A 19,047-nucleotide genomic window follows, 5' to 3' on the forward strand; every position below is an offset into this window, starting at 1 on the left:
CACTTTATTTAATAACACTCTACTTGAAAACATCTACGTTATAACATGTCTATCAGACTTTAATAAAGAATAAATTACTGTATTTACTAACCCAATATTAAATATCATGTATATTTAATTATAAACACTCATTATAAATCCAATATCTGTTCTTCCTCTTTAGAGGATCATGAGTTTCCTTCCACTTGTCCTTTTCTACCCTTGGCAGAGCTAATCTATTACTTATTGGTTGACGCTTTATTATTCTGTGCATCTCGTTCCCACCATTCCCAATAAGTCCAAGGTTAAGGATTCAGACCTCACGTGTGAACCAACTCAGTTCTGCATCCAGAGGCTTTGCCCTTTGATTTGACTCGTGATTTTAACATGTGTCAGGACCAAAAGGGGATGTGATGAGAGACTACAAATGGGTCAGAGCAAACCCATGTTCCTTTCCTCTAATGAAAACACAGGGTAATGTCTCTGACTTGTGGGTGGGTCAGCAACACTGATTTCTACCTGACAGGAGAAGCACAACAACTCAGGATGGTGCTTTTTCTCAGAATGAAGCTAGACTATGAGTCTTTGAATGTGCTGACCCTAGAGTTTACCACAAGCATAGGCATATTTCCATATGAATAGGTATTTTATGCCTGTATGTTGTGTGTGTACATGTGTGTGTTCTTTATTTAAAAGGTTAAAAATTGTGAAGCTAATTTTGAGAGAGCAGTACTGTTAAATCTTACTGTGTGAGGAATGGAGGAGGATGAATGGAGGACAGGGTCAAGGTTAAGTTATGACAATAATAGGTATAGCTTATTGATACTATATGCTGGTGTTGTGCCAATATTTTATATCCATTGTCTCCTATAAGTTAGGTCTATGGAAGCTTATAAATCCTAGGAGTGAATTACCCTCAGTTATAATGTTTTACATGGGAGAGGGATCCAGAGCTGAATCCAGAGTTCTCATATTCCCAGATGTAGACCACTGACTTTTAATTTATATTGTCTGTTGTTGAGAACAATATTGTCATACTTACAGTTTAAAAGAACCATCCAAGAGTTGCCATCCCAGCCTAGATGTTGATTTGAGAGGGGATGGAACCCTCAAATTTTCCATTTTCCAGATTTCAAATCTGATTTACTGATCCCTTCTTGAAACTACATTAGTTGTTTCCTTTAACTGCCAAAATCAAGAGTAAGAATATGCAAACGTATGCCAACCAAGTGTTCTTGGTATTGAGTTTATACAGTGAACAAAATGGGTAAAAATCCTTGTACTCATGTAATTTTTGTTCTAATTAAGGGAAACAGACAATACATAAATTAAATTAGTAAAATATAGAGACTTTTGTGCTAGAAAATGTTAGATTCTGAGAAGTAAAATAAAGCTGGGGATTTCTGGTGGAGGGTGGGAGTTATAGTATTTACCAGTGTTTAGAAAACTTGTCACTGGAAGGAACAGTTCAGGAAAGACCTAAAGTAAATGAAAGAGCAAGTCTTCAAATGTAAAAACCCAAAGCAAAAGCATGGTTGGTATGTTCCAGGATCAGCCAGGAGGCCAGAATGGTGGGAAGAGAATGCATGAGGGAAAAAGTAAAGCCAGGTCTGTTCAGAGGAACTTGTAGGCCATTGTAGGCACACCATCAATGGGAAGTCATCATGAAGTTTTGAGAGTAGGGTGACTTAACCTGACTTGTGAATAATGGGATTATTCTGTCTGCTGTGTTAAGATCAATCCAATGATCAGATGGAAGAGAGCAAGAGAATAAGAGAAGTCAACAGGACAGCTCTAGTGATAATCCAAATAAGATATGGGTTTGGCTAGGACCAATGGAGTTGCAGTGGGAGTAACAGAAAATGACCTTTCTGAACAAATTTTGAAAATGGAATCAATAGAATTCTTCATAGGTAGAGTAAGAGTGTATAAGACGAGTCAGGAACAATTTCAAGGGCTTTGTCCCTTGGAAAATTCATGATGGAATCCCCTGGATTAATTCATGACCCAAAAAGCAGGTTTAGGATGGGTTCGGATGCTTGTTAGTTTTATGTATACATCAGATATCCAAGGGGAGGACCCAGAAGGCAATTAGATTTCCTGAGAGAATCCTGGAATTCATCAGTACGTAAGTGGTTTGTTAAAGCAGAGCTACCTATATTACTTGTAGGACCTGGTGAAATTTGAAAATGCAGGTCTACTTGTTCAAAGATTATTAAGAATTTCAAAACAGTGACAGCAGAGCATGAAATCAAGTATGAAGGGACTTCTGAGTGAAGGGGCTTGCATGCAGGTGGTACAGTCAGGAAGCCAGTCCTGGTTTAAGGTCATAATGCCAAATATGATGATCAATAGAGCAATGTGGAGAGAGACAGAAAGAGATACCTAAGGACTGAGGTCTGGGGTGTCAATATAAAATTGACACAGACGAGAAAGATCCCTCAGAATTGGCTGAATAGAAGAAACCAGCAAGGTATTTGAACTAAACAGAACAGAAACAATGGTAAAATGTTTGATAGAGGCTGGTGATCATTTACCAGCATCCAAGCTCAGCCAGAAGAGTTGAATTCTTGTCTCTGGCACTTGCTGTGCCCGGTTGCCAGGGCAGTGTTACTAGTGTTTGGATGTTGCATGGATTGGTTGATTTAGGGCTTTTACCACCACAAGGCAAACTTTTACAAAATTCTTTGTAAATTTGCCTGTTTAAAAATTTTTTAAAATATTTTTAAGTTTATTTATTATTTGAGAGAGAGAGAGAGAGAGAGAGAGAGAGAGAGAGAATGAGAATGAGCCAGGGAGGGTTTGGGAGAGGAAGACAGAATCACAAGCAGGCTCCATCCTATTAGTGCAGAGCCCCATGTGGGGCTCAATCTCACAAACTGTGAGATCATGACCTGAGCCGAGATCAAGAGGACACTTAACCGACTGAACTACCCAGGTGCCCCTAAAAATTCTTTTTAAATAACTTTCAGTAATGAGACTTTGAGATCCATTGACTGAAGCCTTGCTTTTCAGCAGAAGAAAATCCATTTTTTAAAAATGTTTATTTATTTTGTGAGAGAGATAGAGTGTGGGGGAGGGACAGAAAGACAGGGAGAAAGATAATCCCAAGCAGGCTCTGTACTGTCAGCACAGAGCCAGACACAGGGCTCGGAACATGACCTAATAAGCTGAAATCAAGAGTTGGACACTTAAATGACTGAACCACCCAGGTGCCACCAGAAAATCCATTTCTGGATTCAGATGCACTCTGGAGGGGGTGAGTGGATGAGGGAGAAGATAACAAAAGAAGAGAAAGGCAGGTTTTTAGTGTTAACATATCTTCCTAACTGGTCAGACTGTGTACAAAGCAGCCAAGTAGAATCTGGCCGACTGTAGCAAAAAGTGAAATTAAACCATCCCAAGGCAGAAATATTCAGGAATAAATAATGAATTTGTTTCTTATCACATGGCACAAACTTGCCTTGGGTTTTAAGTCACCTTAGTTGCTAAGGGGTTCAAAACATACCAGGTGGGATATCTGAGTCTATGGAGTTCTGTGTGCAGGCAGAAGACTGACCTTTTTCTTGAAGTAATATAATCCCCTCCCTCCTCAATTTTTCCTAGGGTTGCTAATAATTCCAGGCCATGACCTACATTCAGTAGACACTGCATGTGCACAAATGACCCCTTTAGAGAATGAAGAGTTACTATACTAGGTCCCAGAAAAAGGTGTCATGTTACTGTGCCCCATTGTACCAGTTCTCCCTGGCTTATCCTGAGATCATTTAAATCTGCTTCAGTTCATCTGACTCTTTCAGGTTCAAAATGTCCATGGGGTGTGGAGGCAGAGGAAATGACAGGCTATCAGTGGATGTAACAGGAAGACACTCCCTTTCCTCCAGGTATTAATATTTTGGAGTGACAGGGGGCAGAAGGTGGGGCATAGAAAAAAGTTGGAAAAAAGAAGGCTACATTAACATATCCCATACCATTGTCAGCTTCTCTCAATGGATTTATGTTGGTTATAGAAAGTTAACATTGTTCCCTTCTGCTTTCTGGCGAGCTGTAACTTTGATACAGGGAGACAGTGTGTTATTCTAAGACTGTAGCACAGACAGTGAATATGGCCTTGGCATCAGCAAAAAGAGTTGACTTTTGGGCAAAATTTTATTCTGCCTGCTTTGAAGTAAGATTACAAAAGCCTTTTCCTTGACATTATATAGTTAAAGCATAGCTGTCAACTATTCACTAAACAAAACTGCTTTGGATAACTGACTCACAGGCCCCTCTCTTATCCTGTATACCTGGAAGGATGCTTTGTCAATGTCCTATTAGATTCAAAGTTGTAGGGTAAATGATCTTTGTTCAGCTGCTGCTATTTTGCACCTTTGAGACATTTTGTAAAGATTATGTCGTTCCACACTGTAACCCTTCTATGAGAAAAGTATCATTCCCCCCCCTCCCCCACCTTCATAGGTAAGAAATTAAAGGTCAGAGAGGAAAATAAGATCACACAGCTGTCCAATTGTCAGGGAAGTTATATTAGAGTTTGGATGGTCACCTGGTCGACTGACTTGCAGCTTTTCCCACCCACAAGGCAACTCCAGAGTTTTCTGTAAATGTCTTTATCTTAAAAACAAGGACAAAAACTGTAAGTGGTGGTCTTCCTTTCTTACATGGCTCAGATAATTAGAATTTTCTATAGCTATACAGAAATCTAGGAGTTTTTTGGAATCAAATGCTCATTTCCAATATTATAATCTAATTTCTCCATTGCTTCTTAAATATGGTAGATATTTGGAATCCAATAACCCATGATGTTGAAGATCAAGTTTCTCTAGAATGAGAGCAGGTGGCATTTTTATTTCTTTGTGTGTTTTGCTGTTGTTGCTTTGGGTTATGTATATTTGATGTTTTCATTTCATTAAATACTCAAAGATGAAGTTCAAAAACAGTTTACTCACAGTGCAATGAGCTGTAACAAATGGTAGGCCACTGTAAGGTTGTGGATTTTAGAGTACAGTTTTGTATAGATGCTTTTTCTGTAGTAAACTCACATTAAAATTTTCCAGAAGCTGTTTTTTTTTTTAATTTTTTTTTCAACTTTTATTTATTTTTGGGACAGAGAGAGACAGAGCATGAATGGGGGAGGGGCAGAGAGAGAGAGGGAGACACAGAATCGGAAACAGGCTCCAGGCTCTGAGCCATCAGCCCAGAGCCTGACGCGGGGCTCAAACTCACGGACCGCGAGATCGTGACCTGGCTGAAGTCGGACGCTTAACCGACTGCGCCACCCAGGCGCCCCCAGAAGCTGTTTTAAGAGAGAACATAAGTAAGATCAGCATTCTGGTGTAATTTCAAAGCGCAGTGTCTGATAGAGAGCTTGGACACTAAGAATTTTGGTTTGCTAAAAGGATAGACTGCAGTAATATATTCAGTATGGAAACTAACATCCAGAATCTTCTTCCCGACTAATATTTAGCAAGATTAAATTTATTCTGTATTATAGAAATCATTCTGAATAAAGGAAGAAAATTACCATTTATATGTATGGTAGCAGAGAAAATTTACAACGCTTTCGTATTTATGTATTATTTAGGCTAGTAGTATACATTTTAGTAAGACCAACATAGTAAGACATGTTAAAAGAATCCAGCTTATCAGTGTGAGTATTCTCATCATTTCATGTCTGTTTGACCTCTAGGGGTTTTTTGTTGGTTTCTTGTTTATTTTTTTAAGCTAAATTGAGTTGGCAGGGTCCAACTGGCACAAAACTTGATGGTTACCTATTTAAGTGGCTTTGGGATATTTATGTCTGTGGTTTGCATTTGGCGATATAGTTTCCCTATTTTTATGTCCTCTCTCTATAGCCTATTTTCTGTATAGGCTTTTTGAAGCAATGCTAACTGGAGAATAAGTAGAAATTTAGAGAGGATTAACCAACATTTTGAAGTTCAAGAGTATTGAAAATGATAAGTTGCTTAAAAGTAGGTGGCAAAGCACTGCTTTGGATTCTATGTCTCCCTCTCTCTCTGCCCCTTCCCTGCTTGTGCTCTGTCTCTCTCTGTCGCTCAAAAATAAATTAAAAAAAAAAAAGTAGGTGGCAAAGCATAGGGAGATTTATGAGGTTTGAAGGCAAATATCCACATTTTATTAGGACCTTCTTGATTGTAGTAGATCTTTGGGATCTCAAATTTAACATGGGATTTCATTTATTGGCAAGAGAGGTCATGAAGTATAGTAATTTATCACTTTGCTGAAGAATGTATTTGAATCACGTCTCTATTGAGGCTGATGTGTATGAGCCCAACCTAGAATCTGGATTCATCCCATCACTCTGAGTTTTTTACTTAAAAGGTCTTCAACCATGGGTTGTAGCCACGGCTGATGTCCATTTGATGGAGTGGGAAAATTTGGAAGGCATATTCTGTATGATTTGTGTAAATCAGATCTTGTATAAACCTGATCTTCTTAATCAGGTTATATACCTAAGAACAATGAGAAGTTTCTCAGGAACTTTTGTGTGTAGAATCTTGTATAATTTCTTAGAGGTTTATAAGGGGAAAAATGTAGGCTACAGTCTCTAAGGAAGTTTATACCCTAGTTATGCATTTCATATAATTTCCTACAAAGTTCACATAAATCACATAGTTATAATTACATAGTTACGCATTAGTAAGTGTTCCATTTTATTCATTTTTCAACGCACTAATGCTTTGAAGTAAAATAAGCAAATATTATAGGGGCGCCGGGGTGGCTCAGTTGGTTAAGCGTCCAACTTCAGCTCAGGTCATGATCTCACAGTCCGTGGGTTTGGACCTGGAAGCCTGGAGCCTGTTTCAGATTCTGTCTCCCTTTCTCTCTGCCCCTCCCCCACTCACACTCTCTGTCTCTCTCCCTCTCCCTCTCTCTCTCTCAAAAATAAACATTAAAAACATTTTTTTAAAGAAAAGGAAGAAAAAATTATAACATTACAATTAAGATTTGTCATGGAGGACTTCTTGGAGGAAGTCAACTTTGAAACAAACCCATCTATATCCCCTTGTTCAAGGGTATTCCATACTCACAATGAGATCTTAGGCAAAGGACAACCTTAGTGGTAGATGGATTGAACAGTAAACTCAGTAAGCTGCATGATGTGATTTCACACACAGGGATAGTCTCTTAGTACTGGTGCCTAAGTTCTCCTCATAGTTTGGACAGTTCTTTACCTCACAGCTTTGTCATCTGTTGAGAGAAGTACTGATTCAGCCACTTGCCTTTGAAGGCAAATGTTTTTTGATCTTTTATTTAAAAGGACACAATTACTTTGGCTCCTGGGGATTGCCTGATATACAATGACAACTTTACATTTTCAGAGGCATTTTTAGAGTGAACAGATATTAATGAGGATCATTTTTTGAAAAAGGGGCCCTCTAAGAGCCTCTTTGTGGCTTCAGTATTCCAAGTTATTTGGGGGAAATTCTATTTTGAGCTCAGGACATGAAAACCGGAAGTAGATGAAAGGGTTTTATTTTTAAAGATGTGATATATACCTACAGTGGAATATTATTCATTCTTTAAAAAGAAGGAAATCCTGCCATTTGCATCAATGTGGATGAATCTAGAGGACATAATGCTACATGAAATTAGCCAGACACAGAAAGACAAATACTAACGGTCCACTTATATAGAATCTTAAATAGTCAGATGCATCAAAGCAGAGGATGGAACAGTGGTTGCCAGGCAGAGGGGAAGGGGAGAGATGTTGGTCAAAACACACACAGTTTCAGTTATGCAAGATGAGTAAGTTCTGGGCATCTAATAGGCAACATGGCAACTATAGTTTACAGTACTGCAGTATGCACTTGAAATTCACTAAGAGGGTAGATCCTACCCTCACCACAAAAACTTAGAAAGAAAGAATGAAAGAAAAAAAATCATAACTTGGTGAGGTGATGGATATGTTAATTACTTGATTGCGAAGATCATTTCACAGTATATATGTTTATCAAAACATCAAGTTGTACACCCTACATACACAGTTTCTGTTTTTCAGTTATAACTCAGTAATCCTGAGATATAAAAAAACAAAGATTAAAATACTATCATGTCTGTTTTCATACCGTAATGAAAAAACCAAAAGCAATGATGTTAGTTTTGGATTTTTCAGCTTGTTGACCTCTAGATCATAGGAAGAAGAATCTACCAGAGTACCAGAGCACTTAATTTCACTGGAATAAGTATAAAGAATGAACATAGGAGAATTTTCAAAATGCAGGATGCTAACCCCAAAGGACATATTTAAATCTTGGAGGAAGGTGTCTTATGTATTTTGTAAGAGCACCCACGTTTATTTTGATATGATGCCATCATTGAGAAACGCTCCGGAATTGTACTTTAAGGGGGCTATTAAAAATCAGCCCTTAAGGCATGCTCATGATTTATCAGGTTTGATGGCTGGAATTAAGTCATGATGTGAAGATGCAAATGCTAGCATTATTCAAGCACTGGTGGACAACAGTGATGTTCTGGAATATTCTACTCCCACTCACTTCCACCATAACTTTCTAGGTTAAGTTTGTTGTTAAAAGAATTACACTTGACCCCTTGGCCCTATAATAACCTCTCTGAAGAAGGGATGTGTAGCATAAAATGTTAATCTTTGGCCCAGAATGGCTTTGTTCCCTTTCTTATATATGTTTAATTATAATCTAATAAGGCAGCTAAACTTCATCAGCTTGTTTGTTTTAAAGAATTAGGCTTCATAAACAATACAACTTTACCCATACTTGCAGGGAGAGGGATAATGAATTGTTTGAGTATTATTAAGAGCAATTTCTATAAGTACCTTCTAGAGTACCCTGACCAGAGAAGCTGGAATAATTACAGAAGATGGTTGTGCTATTTGCTTTATCTTATATCAGGCTTACCGACATTGATTTTCTGTTTTTCCTCCCCTCAGATGTACATCCAGACAACAACACTTACTGTCTCCATGAGTTTAAGTGCTTCAGTGTCTCTGGGCATGCTGTATATGCCCAAGGTTTATATTATAATTTTTCATCCAGAGCAGAATGTTCAAAAACGCAAGAGGAGCTTCAAGGCTGTGGTGACAGCTGCCACCATGCAAAGCAAACTGATCCAAAAAGGAAATGACAGACCAAATGGAGAAGTGAAAAGCGAACTCTGTGAGAGTCTTGAAACCAACAGTAAGTCATCCGTAGACTTTCCGATGGTCAAGAGCGGGAGCACTTCCTAATAGATGTACGTTGAACATCTTCTTCTTCTAGTCTTGGGGACTGTGCTGCAGGTTCCAGGAGCATGATGGTACTTGCACACCATAAGACCACAACAGCAGTTAGAACCATTTGGTTAGAACCAAATGATTTTAAGGCGAGTGGCCCTTCTTCAGAGCATAACCATGCACACAAAATCTCTTTTTCAAAGCATGACACTCATGTCTCCCTTTTGAGGCATTACCAAGCATCTGAAGCCTAGAACTATCTTCCACTTATTGAATTACCTTTTAGTACTTACGAACTACCTTCCAGTCTTTGTTAGTTCAATATTGGTTGCTCTTTATGGGTTTATTGGTTGCTTAAAGATCTTACGCAAGTAAGTTATATGCTATGTAGGTATTTAGGGAAATGAAACAACTAGTGAGCCAGCATGTTAGGTTAAATTATAGTTAATACTTATTTTCCCCAAATGGCCCCTTCTTGGACATATTAAGATAATTAGAGCTCTTCTCTGAAAGCCTCATGACCCTGAAAATCCTTTCTGCAGCCACCATTCCACTTGTCCTTCCCTCACCTACCTTCCTCTTCTGTGTAATCACCCCTGAAGAAGCACATGGTAATGATACACCAGTACCAAGCTAACCCAGTAGAGTTTAACTGGTCCCTCTTGGTATCTATGGAAGAGTAGCAAATAGGTTGAAGATCTGTATTATAAAATACCAGATAGCTGAGTATAGCTAAAAATATATATATATAATCTTTATATTACATTTCTATAGATGGGTCAAAAAATATAAAAGCTAAGGTTCTTGCATTAGACCTTAGATTTCCTGTCTTTTGGAAATACAACATATGTATCTAACAATGAAGATAAAACCCTATGCAAAAATACTCTCTTCCTCTCAGATTCTTCCAGGGGGCTGTATTCCCTATTCTCTGTACTTCTGACATGAAATACAGAGAAGATTAAGTGTGGATCTTATTTGATTTAGTGATTCTAACAACACAGAGTCTGTACTAGATTTATAAGCCTTTCCTTACATCAAGATTTGCAACTAAACATTGTCCACTCTATTGCCCCACATGCAAAAATGGGCTTAAAAGATAAATATGGATCAATTAGGCTTATTGGCTACAATAATTCCAAGTCTTTTTGGAATTATTGGTCAGATTTTCTGGGAAGATTGCCTTCAGCTCACTAATAACTAAATTTAGTCTTCTTGTAAATAAAGAAGACTTGTAAGAATTCCACAAACATTCCCCACGTATTCACCTTTCTGCAAACATGAAACCCTAAGAAACTGCAAGAGAAGTCATGATAAGGATGGGTTTTTGTAGCAAATGGTTATAATCATCTTTGATTATAGGTAAGCAATTTAGTACTAATGGGCCTATTTGGTCTTTTAGCAAAAGATGCACTATAACTACTATCAAAAACGTCAGAGTTCAATGCTTGCGATTTGAGGGCAGAATTTTACCTGTGTTTTTCTACCTTGAAAGCATCAGTGCAGCCAAGTTAAAACTCATTGTAGGATGCCAGTGGACTTCTATTGGCCAGCTGTTGGCATTTCCTACTATAACTCATCACCGTCTATAGTCGGACTTATTTTTTAGCAATAATCCAGAAGACTTTATATAATATGGTTGCAAATGGGAACAACCAAACATACACTGAAATAAAATTGGTTACCCCAGATGGACTTCTGGAAAGTGGTGGGAGAAAAAAGTCAATAAACTTTTTCCACACTTTAAAAAAATAAATAGTTTCCCTGAAGAGGAATATTCCAAGCTCTGATAAAGATTCATCCCATATATAATTGAAGTAAGTCTCATATGTTTCGTTGTCCTTCTGTTATTTTCTGTTGATGTTGAAATGGAAATTATGTAGCAAGCATGCATTTCCCTATTTTCTCTGAAATAAGAATGAAAGGTTTTAAATGTAGGGGCTGTATGGAAAGTAAGCCTGTACAATTCTGGAGGAGTCAGATGCTCACTTTGGGAAGGTAAAAGAAAGTACAAAAGGTGAATCAAGGTAAAGCCAATTGTTACCTGAAAGACGGTTAAACTGTACTTTGTGACTTTAGTATATTCATCTTGTATAGTAGTTTGGATTTTGATAAATTGGGTCCAGATGATGTGATTATAGTGTATACATTCAGGAGAGACAGTGTATGAAAACTTCACAATCCCTCTCCGGGTAACCATTGTTGACCTTTGTTCACTTGCATAAGAAACTTTCATGGACTCCATGTGTTCCCATGACCTTTACTACATGTCCTAGTGGTTTTAATTGAGGCAAAAGTCTTCTAAAATCACATTCTCTACAAGTATCAATAACCCTAATCACTTAAATGCAGCGCTTTTCTTCTAAAAGTGTGTCTCATGTCTTTAGAAGTAGAATTGAATATTGGAAAAGCCTTTGTCCTTCAACTCCCTGTAACTAGGACCATACCTCCTCAGATTTAAAATAGCTTCTCTTGAGATGGGTGGAGTCCATTCTCAGGTCTCAAATCAAGGGCTAATTAATCCACTGGAACAGTATCCATGTTGCTGCATTCTCATACTTTCTGCTATGAGACTTGTGAGAAGTCACCATTACTACAGTGAGGTGATAGTGACACATGAGAAAGTATCTTGTAAACTACAAATCACCATATAAGCAAGGTAGACATGTCATTGCTGCGTTGAAAATGTAGATTGCTCTGTCATTAATAGAAAAAGACGTAAAAATCAAAAACTACTATTTTAGCATTCCTCTTTCTTCTTTTTAACATGTGGAGGATTTTGACAATTATGGCTACTATCCCACTGTTGAGATTTTTTTTTTTCTAATTACCAATGTATTTATGACGTACATGCAATAATACTTTTCCTTCTGGGGTGCCTGGGTGGCTCAGTTGGTTAAGCATCCAATTTCGGCTCGGGTCATGATCTCATGGTCCGTGAGTTTGAGCCCTGCATTGGGCTCTGCGCTCATAGCTCGGCCTGGAGCCTGTTTCAGATTCTGTGTCTCCCTAGTTCTCTGCCCCTCCCCTACTCATGCTCTGTCTCTGTCTCAAAAGTAAATAAACATTAAAAAAATTTTTTTTGATAACGCTTTTCCTTCGTGTCCATGCAGTCTATAAATCCATTACACTTAGAAACTTCATGGTAAAGATTATTTGTTAATGCCAGAAATTCTGGCCACATAATTAAGGTCTTAAAGCTTCAAAAGCTATACAAAGTATAAGTAATGTGAAGCATGAAGGGAGACCAATGAGTCCATGTTAATTACTGAATTTGCAGAGTACTACATTTCACAAAGAAGGTCAAGTGTTGTTCCATAAAAGCGTGTGGGAAGGGAGTTAGAAACAAAGTTGACTTGTATGAATTTATCAACTGTACCCAATTAACAAATGCTGTTAACATGGTATTCCTTAAGCTATGTTCATGAATAATTCATGAGCACAGCTGCTGCTGGAGGTGGAACTGCTTTCTGTAACTTATGAGCACAGTGTGGTGTCCACAAGGCAATTCACTATTGCTGTATCCCCAAACCGATTGTCATATAAGCTTAGTCACTGCCACTGTAAAAACTCCCTAGTAACTCACATGTACATCTCTGATCCATTTCACTCTGTAATACTTCCAGGATAAAGATTCTCACAAGACTTCTGCCTTCCACACTCTGTCCCTCATCATTGTTTTCAAGTTGAATAAATCATCCATGTCCACAGCCTTTTATCTAACCATTCGAAAAATTAAGATGACTTTCCTTTTGTAAATTACAGTCTCATTTCTCAGTAGAATTCTACCATCTTTTTCCCTGGAGATAACTTCAAAGAGTTCAAAAAATGAAGTATGAGTCTCAAAGTTGGAATGGTCCTTGAATGGTCTGATCCAAATCACTTTCTGTTAAATTAACATCTTCTGAATACCATCTTCTTCAAGGTCTTTTTGGCTCTTGTTCCTCTATTTTGGCCATAATTTTTCTTTGCAGCTATCTACACACTTGATAAATATTTCCTACATTTTTAGCTACTGTTGAGGATATTGAAGAGGACAGGAAGTTGAACAAGCATTTTGAGGGTTATTTTTCTAAGTCTTATGACAATTTTTCTTCATCTTTCTTCAAAGACTATATGAAAGTCCTTCACAAACACAGTTGAAGTACAGATTTCTGTGTTTGTGTTTCTTACAGGAAATTTAGAGATATATGAGAGCATTATGTATTTAGAAATAGGGGCACCTGGGTGGCTCAGTTAAGCATCTGACTTCGGCTCAGATCATGATCTCGCAGTTTGTGAGTTTTAGCCCCTCATCTGCACCATCAGTGCAGAGACTGAGATTCTCTCTCTCCCTCTCTCTCTCTCTCTCCCTTCTCCACTTGCGCACACACTCTCTCTCTAAAAATAAGTAAACTTTAAAAAAAAAGAAATGAAAAAAATTTAAGCGCACAAGCATGAAAACCATCGTATTTCCCTTCATGCCAAACCCAATGTAACAGACATGTAGTCTTTTGGAAGGGGTGAGTAGGAAAGTAGGATTCCATAGTCATTCTCCCGCGCGGCAGCCAGCCGCTTCTCCACCAACCTACTTCACCTCCATCCTCACAAAAACCCAGAGTTGTGGGTTTTGGAACAGTGATGAAACTGAGGCCCAGTGACTTGGTTCACTGATCTTTTTAAGCTCATTTTATAAGGAACAGAATGTATTTTAAAACCAGGTCTAAAACCTCCTTCCTTTCCATGTGCCATAATAACCTAGAAGTGTGAGCAATGGAGATGAGAGAAGCAGATATGACAGCTAAGTTGGGCACGAATCTCATAATATTCAATGAAATAAAAAATAGTAAAAACATGTATGCTTTGGGGCTCTTGAGTGGCTCAGTTGGTTGAGTGACCGACTTTGGTTCAGGTCATGATCTCACAGTTCGTGAGTTAGAGCCCCACGTTGGGCTCTGTGCTGACAGCTCAGAACCTGGAGCCTGCTTTGGATTCTGTGTATCCCTCCCTCTCTGTCCTCTCCCACTCATGCTCTGTCTCTCTCTCGCAAAGAAAAAATAAATATTAAAAAAAATTATTAAAAAAACATGTATGCTTAGCACTTCCTTAGACTCTCTGCATTTATTTTTTTCTGACGGTGAACTTTGATCTCAGTCTTTGGTAAGAACTTGTCTGGTCAATTATGATATTGATGTAAATGAAAGTGGAATGAGTCTGATTGCCAGTTGTTTCAAAGGAGGAGCTTTATAATGTGCTTATTTAATATTCAAGAACTAAATAATTCTCTAAAAATCTGTTTCATCCTGAATTGGATTTATGTAGTGAAACATACACATGTTTAGCATCATTTCATATCTTTCCTCTTATGATTCTGCATTCCAGAATCCCACGGAAAAATAGGACATCACATTTGAAATTTAGAACAGAGATTTATTCCATCACATCTTTCAAAAAACCAAAGGAATTATTTGGATTTAAGTTGATATTCTCTGAAAATGTAGGCATGAGTATAAATTTGAATTAGAATACTTTGTTATTCATATTTTTCTAATAATCCTACAATAATAGGTTTTACTTCATAGTGAGTTGGTACCAGAACAATTATTTATTTCCTTCTTTGAGCCTTTTGTATTTTTAAGCATCTCCATTTGTATCCTTTGTTGGAACCAGAACATAAATATGTATTGGCAATGCACATATTTACTTTAATATTTACAAATATTCCATGTACTTTATATTTTACTATGCTCTCTTCTAGAGTCTAAAAGCATTATTTCTTTTTAAGTGGAAAATACTCATTCTCAAAGCACAACTAGTTACACTTACCTGTTTTTGGTCATCAAATCAGACTCAAAGACTTGATGTCTTTTACTTAGGTTTGTAAACGTTTTTTTGTCTTTTGCAGGACAGATAATTTATGTGTTATTTCATTTTTCATATTGTATATCTTTGTTACTCAAAACACACATTTAAATTGAATTTCACCTAAATTTATTAAAGATTAGGACTTTTCCATTTTTAGTTTTCTGCTAAACACTTATACTATAAATAAGACCAGTGGTTTTACAGATTAAAATTGCTGCTGCATTATTATTCCTGTGATCACCGATTTCCTACTACATGATTTAAAAAGTAACGTGTAAAAACCAAATATCATAAAAGTGATGATTATAGGATGTGAATTTTAAAATCATTTTAGCAAAACAATTTATTACTATATACTATTAATTTGTCTTACTTTGTCTTAACAGCTTCCTCTACTAAGACAACATATATCAGCTACAGCAATCATTCAATCTGAAACAGGAAAATGGTAGAATATGAAGAAATCTGGTACGTGATCTTAATAAACATGACACCACCAAAACCCACTCCTGGAGATCTCTGTAGACTACAATCAATCAAATCAATAGTCAATCTTGTAAGGAACAAAAAGTAGCCATGAGCCAAAAGTATCAATAAACAGAGTGAAAAAAAAAAAAACATTTTATACAGTACAACCAATGAGTGTCAAGCTAAAATATTGCTTACTCATAAGCAGTTTAAAAAAAATCACAAAAGGAAAACTAATGTTAGCTTGTGAAAAAAAAATGCTGTTGAAATAAACCATGTCTGATGTTATTCTTGTAAGTATTTTTCTGTGATTGTGAGAACTCCCGTTCCTGTCCCACCTTGTTCAACTTGTATAAGACAATGAATCTGTTTCTTGTAATGGCTGACCGGATTGAAGCCCTGGGTTGTGCTAAAAATAAATGCAATGGTTGACGCATGCACTTTTTTTATACAAATAATTTATTTCTAATAATAAAGGAATGTTTTGCAAATGTTGAGAGTTGTTTCGTTCCAGTTTTAAAGACAAGGAACACTCTTTCCAGTCGGCATTTCTGCTGTTAGCTCCTGAGGTAGAAGCCTTAGTACTCCATGGTAATACAACTTCCTCAAGGACTGTGATTTTGTACATTCATGTGTACATGAAGAAGACTGTCTTTTATTCCTCTATTAAAAAGCATTATTTGTGTAAGATTTTGCGAATGTTTCAAAATCGATGTGGTACCTTTACATAGTAATTGCTTTTTTATGAATAATCAATCAATAGCTTGAGGTAAATTGCCTCAAGTATTATAATTAAGGAATGAGGAGTTAAACTTCACTACGGAGAATGTAATTTGAAAATCACCATCTAAAAGCATATGGTAGAGGCACTGAAATTCTCCATTTTCTAAGTCAAACCTTTCGCATAACAAAAGGTTATAACCAGGCTCTTACCGGAGCCTGGTATGCATTGAAATCTGTGAAGTAATGGGCCTTCCCCAGTACATTCCTCAAAGCACAGAATTAGCATATTTATTCCCTTGGCATCACTAAAGAAACCACAGTTCAGATAACATGTCAATGCTTTCTTATTTTCCAAATGAAAACATTCATTGGTTCATAGAACAGTATCATTAAAGACAGAAAACAGGAAGCCTATGTCCTGCTAATAAACCATGCTAGGATGGGTAAAAGAAGCCTGTTAAAGTCTTTCAAATCTGTTACCACTTTCGTCAGGGGCTTCTCAGTTCTATACAATCCCAGACATCCATCAAGTCAATGGGTCTCTACAATCATTTTGTTAGTAAATGTTCTCTCTGCTGACTTAGCTTGGATGGCTCATTGCACTCCTAATAGATACAAAGAACGATCTATGCTCTGTACCTTCAACCCAGATATTGACAGTCACTTTATTTAATAGAGACTTGAAGTAGCACAGCTCAGGCTCTTTCACCAGGTAGTAACATTTCCTAGATACCTACACAGACGGAAAGCTGCATACAGAAGGAAAAGTATACTTACTGACCTCTGGTTAAGTTTCTCCTAATAGTATTTATTTGTAGACGATATTTAAATCAAGGAGTGAGAGCATTATTTTCAAAATTGCAGATAATCTGAGTTACTGATAAATACAATCCTGTAATCAGGATCCTAAACCCACCTCTAGGTGTGCCTTTCTAGATAAACATAACTGAAAAAAAAATCATATACTCACGTTTAGTATATATTATTGTGCCATATAGCTGAGAACCAATAGCCATACCAAGAAAAGTAACTGTAGCTGTATTTTAATTCTTAAATTGACACTTTCCTTTGTACTGAAGATTATTAGTGGTTTTTAAAGATTTTTGACTTAATTTTAATTAGTAAGGATCCATATGTTTGGTTGAGAAAAATGCTTGAATGTTACAAGCCTAGCATTTCTTTCAGAGAGCAAAATTCAAGTATGTTTTCACTTACTAATTGACTCTAATCTCGGTAAGTGGATGCAACAGGGTAATTATGAGAGCGGAGCTGGCTCTCAGGCCAAAGGTCGGTTATTATTTTTTTCAGGGCTTGAGGAAAAAAAAAATATTAAGCATAATTCATGACATTTCAAAATTGTTCTTCCTATTACAAACTTACCAATGGCTTATTTTTTCTCGGTACTTTTATAAATAATTGATACGTGTTTGGTGTTCCACAAAATCTTAACTCACAACAGAGTTGAATAATAGTTCTTAGAGATGTATATATCCCAATCATCCTTTACAGGTTACCTTGGGGGAAATTTTTCTTCCTGATGAAAATGATCACCCTCCCCAGGCACTGGGAGGATAAACACCCACATTATAGCAGGAGCTGGAGAATTCTGACCTCCACTGTGTTTTTGTTTTTTCTTTCTCGGGGATTTCGCTGAGGGCTCAGGAGGCAGTCCTAAAGGCTGGCACAATGTAGGAAGGCATCCTGTAAGGGGAAGGATTTAGCATGTGCTAGTAGAGGTTCATAAGTCCTATGCTTTAAAATGAACTGCCTGTGTACTATAGATAAGCAAACGCAAAGTTGCATGGAAAAAACAGTATTATATTCTTCGGAATCGACCTTGTGTTTTATTCTGGCCAAGAAACGTCGCATCTAATCTCAGCATGCCAGAGGGAATGCTAAAAATGTAGCCCAAGGTAATATTCAGCAAATGTCACTAGTAGACAGTGAGCAATATATTAGTGCAACCTTGGGCCAAATCTGACCTCCATTTAAAACAAAAAAATTGACCTCATACTAGTTAATATTTCAATGTGTCTAAATCACTGACGGTTGATCTGTCCCAAACTACTTTTCTTTGTAAGAACAACTACTCATTTAAACTTGAAGGATGATCATTATGAACACGAATAGGAACTGAATGGCTAACTTAATTTTTAGAATTAAAAAAAAATTTTTACCAAAAGCCTTGTCATTTCAGATGAACAGGATTTTACTTTTTTTTTTAATTTAAATTACCATAATATAGGAAATCTCACTAGGAACAGAAGTTTGTATCTTCTATATTTTCTTCTCCTCTTGACTCTATATTCTCTATTATTTACTGATGACCGTGTCGAAAAACTATTAAAAATCTTCAAGATTACATTAGCTGACCCTGATATTTATTCAGTCAGCAAGGGGAAGGAACAGCATTCTTAATGTCTATTATGAAACTTACCAATCTCTCATTGCATTTATTTAATTTCCTTTAATGTCCATCTTTTGGAATAAAATTGCTAAAAATAACAATGTCATCCAATCGTGGGAATAAAATTGCTAAAAACCACAATGAAGTTGTATGAAAGGATGCGCGAGAAATAATACCAAATAGTAGAATATGCTAATCATACATAATCATCTTTCAAAATGTTTCTTTCGCTCTGATTATGGTTCCCCTTTGATCAAGATATGAATAATGAAGAACAACTTGACCATAGCTAGAAGAAAAGATTTCCTTAAGAAATTATGTCTGTGAACGTTTAGAAACTTGCTGATGGTCACTGTTGGGAAGTGCTACATTAAAGGCACAGCAGCACAAAGCATAACAGTAATTGTTTTTAAAATGT

The 19,047-nt window shown here is 36.9% G+C and overlaps 1 protein-coding gene across 5 annotated transcripts in view; it reads left to right on the forward strand.

Moving 5' to 3' along the window:
* GRM8 (glutamate metabotropic receptor 8) overlaps nucleotides 1–16,187 on the forward strand; it is a 775,589-nt gene extending 759,402 nt beyond the window's left edge. For 3 of the 5 annotated variants that reach the window (XM_040472070.1, XM_040472068.1, XM_040472069.1), the window contains exons 10-11: nucleotides 8,906–9,152; nucleotides 15,418–16,187. In XM_040472070.1, coding sequence (XP_040328004.1) covers nucleotides 8,906–9,152; nucleotides 15,418–15,467 — 297 coding nt within the window. In that variant the 3' untranslated portion in view covers nucleotides 15,468–16,187. Of the gene's footprint in view, nucleotides 1–8,905; nucleotides 9,208–15,417 lie in introns of those variants that run through there. The other 2 variants (XM_040472071.1, XR_005789206.1) reach the window with 2 other exon arrangements.
* The last annotated feature ends 2,860 nt before the right edge of the window (nucleotides 16,188–19,047 follow it).

The sequence above is a fragment of the Herpailurus yagouaroundi genome, unplaced genomic scaffold (assembly GCF_014898765.1).
Source record: "Herpailurus yagouaroundi ecotype Mexico unplaced genomic scaffold, PumYag 100, whole genome shotgun sequence".
NCBI lineage: Eukaryota > Metazoa > Chordata > Mammalia > Carnivora > Felidae > Herpailurus > Herpailurus yagouaroundi.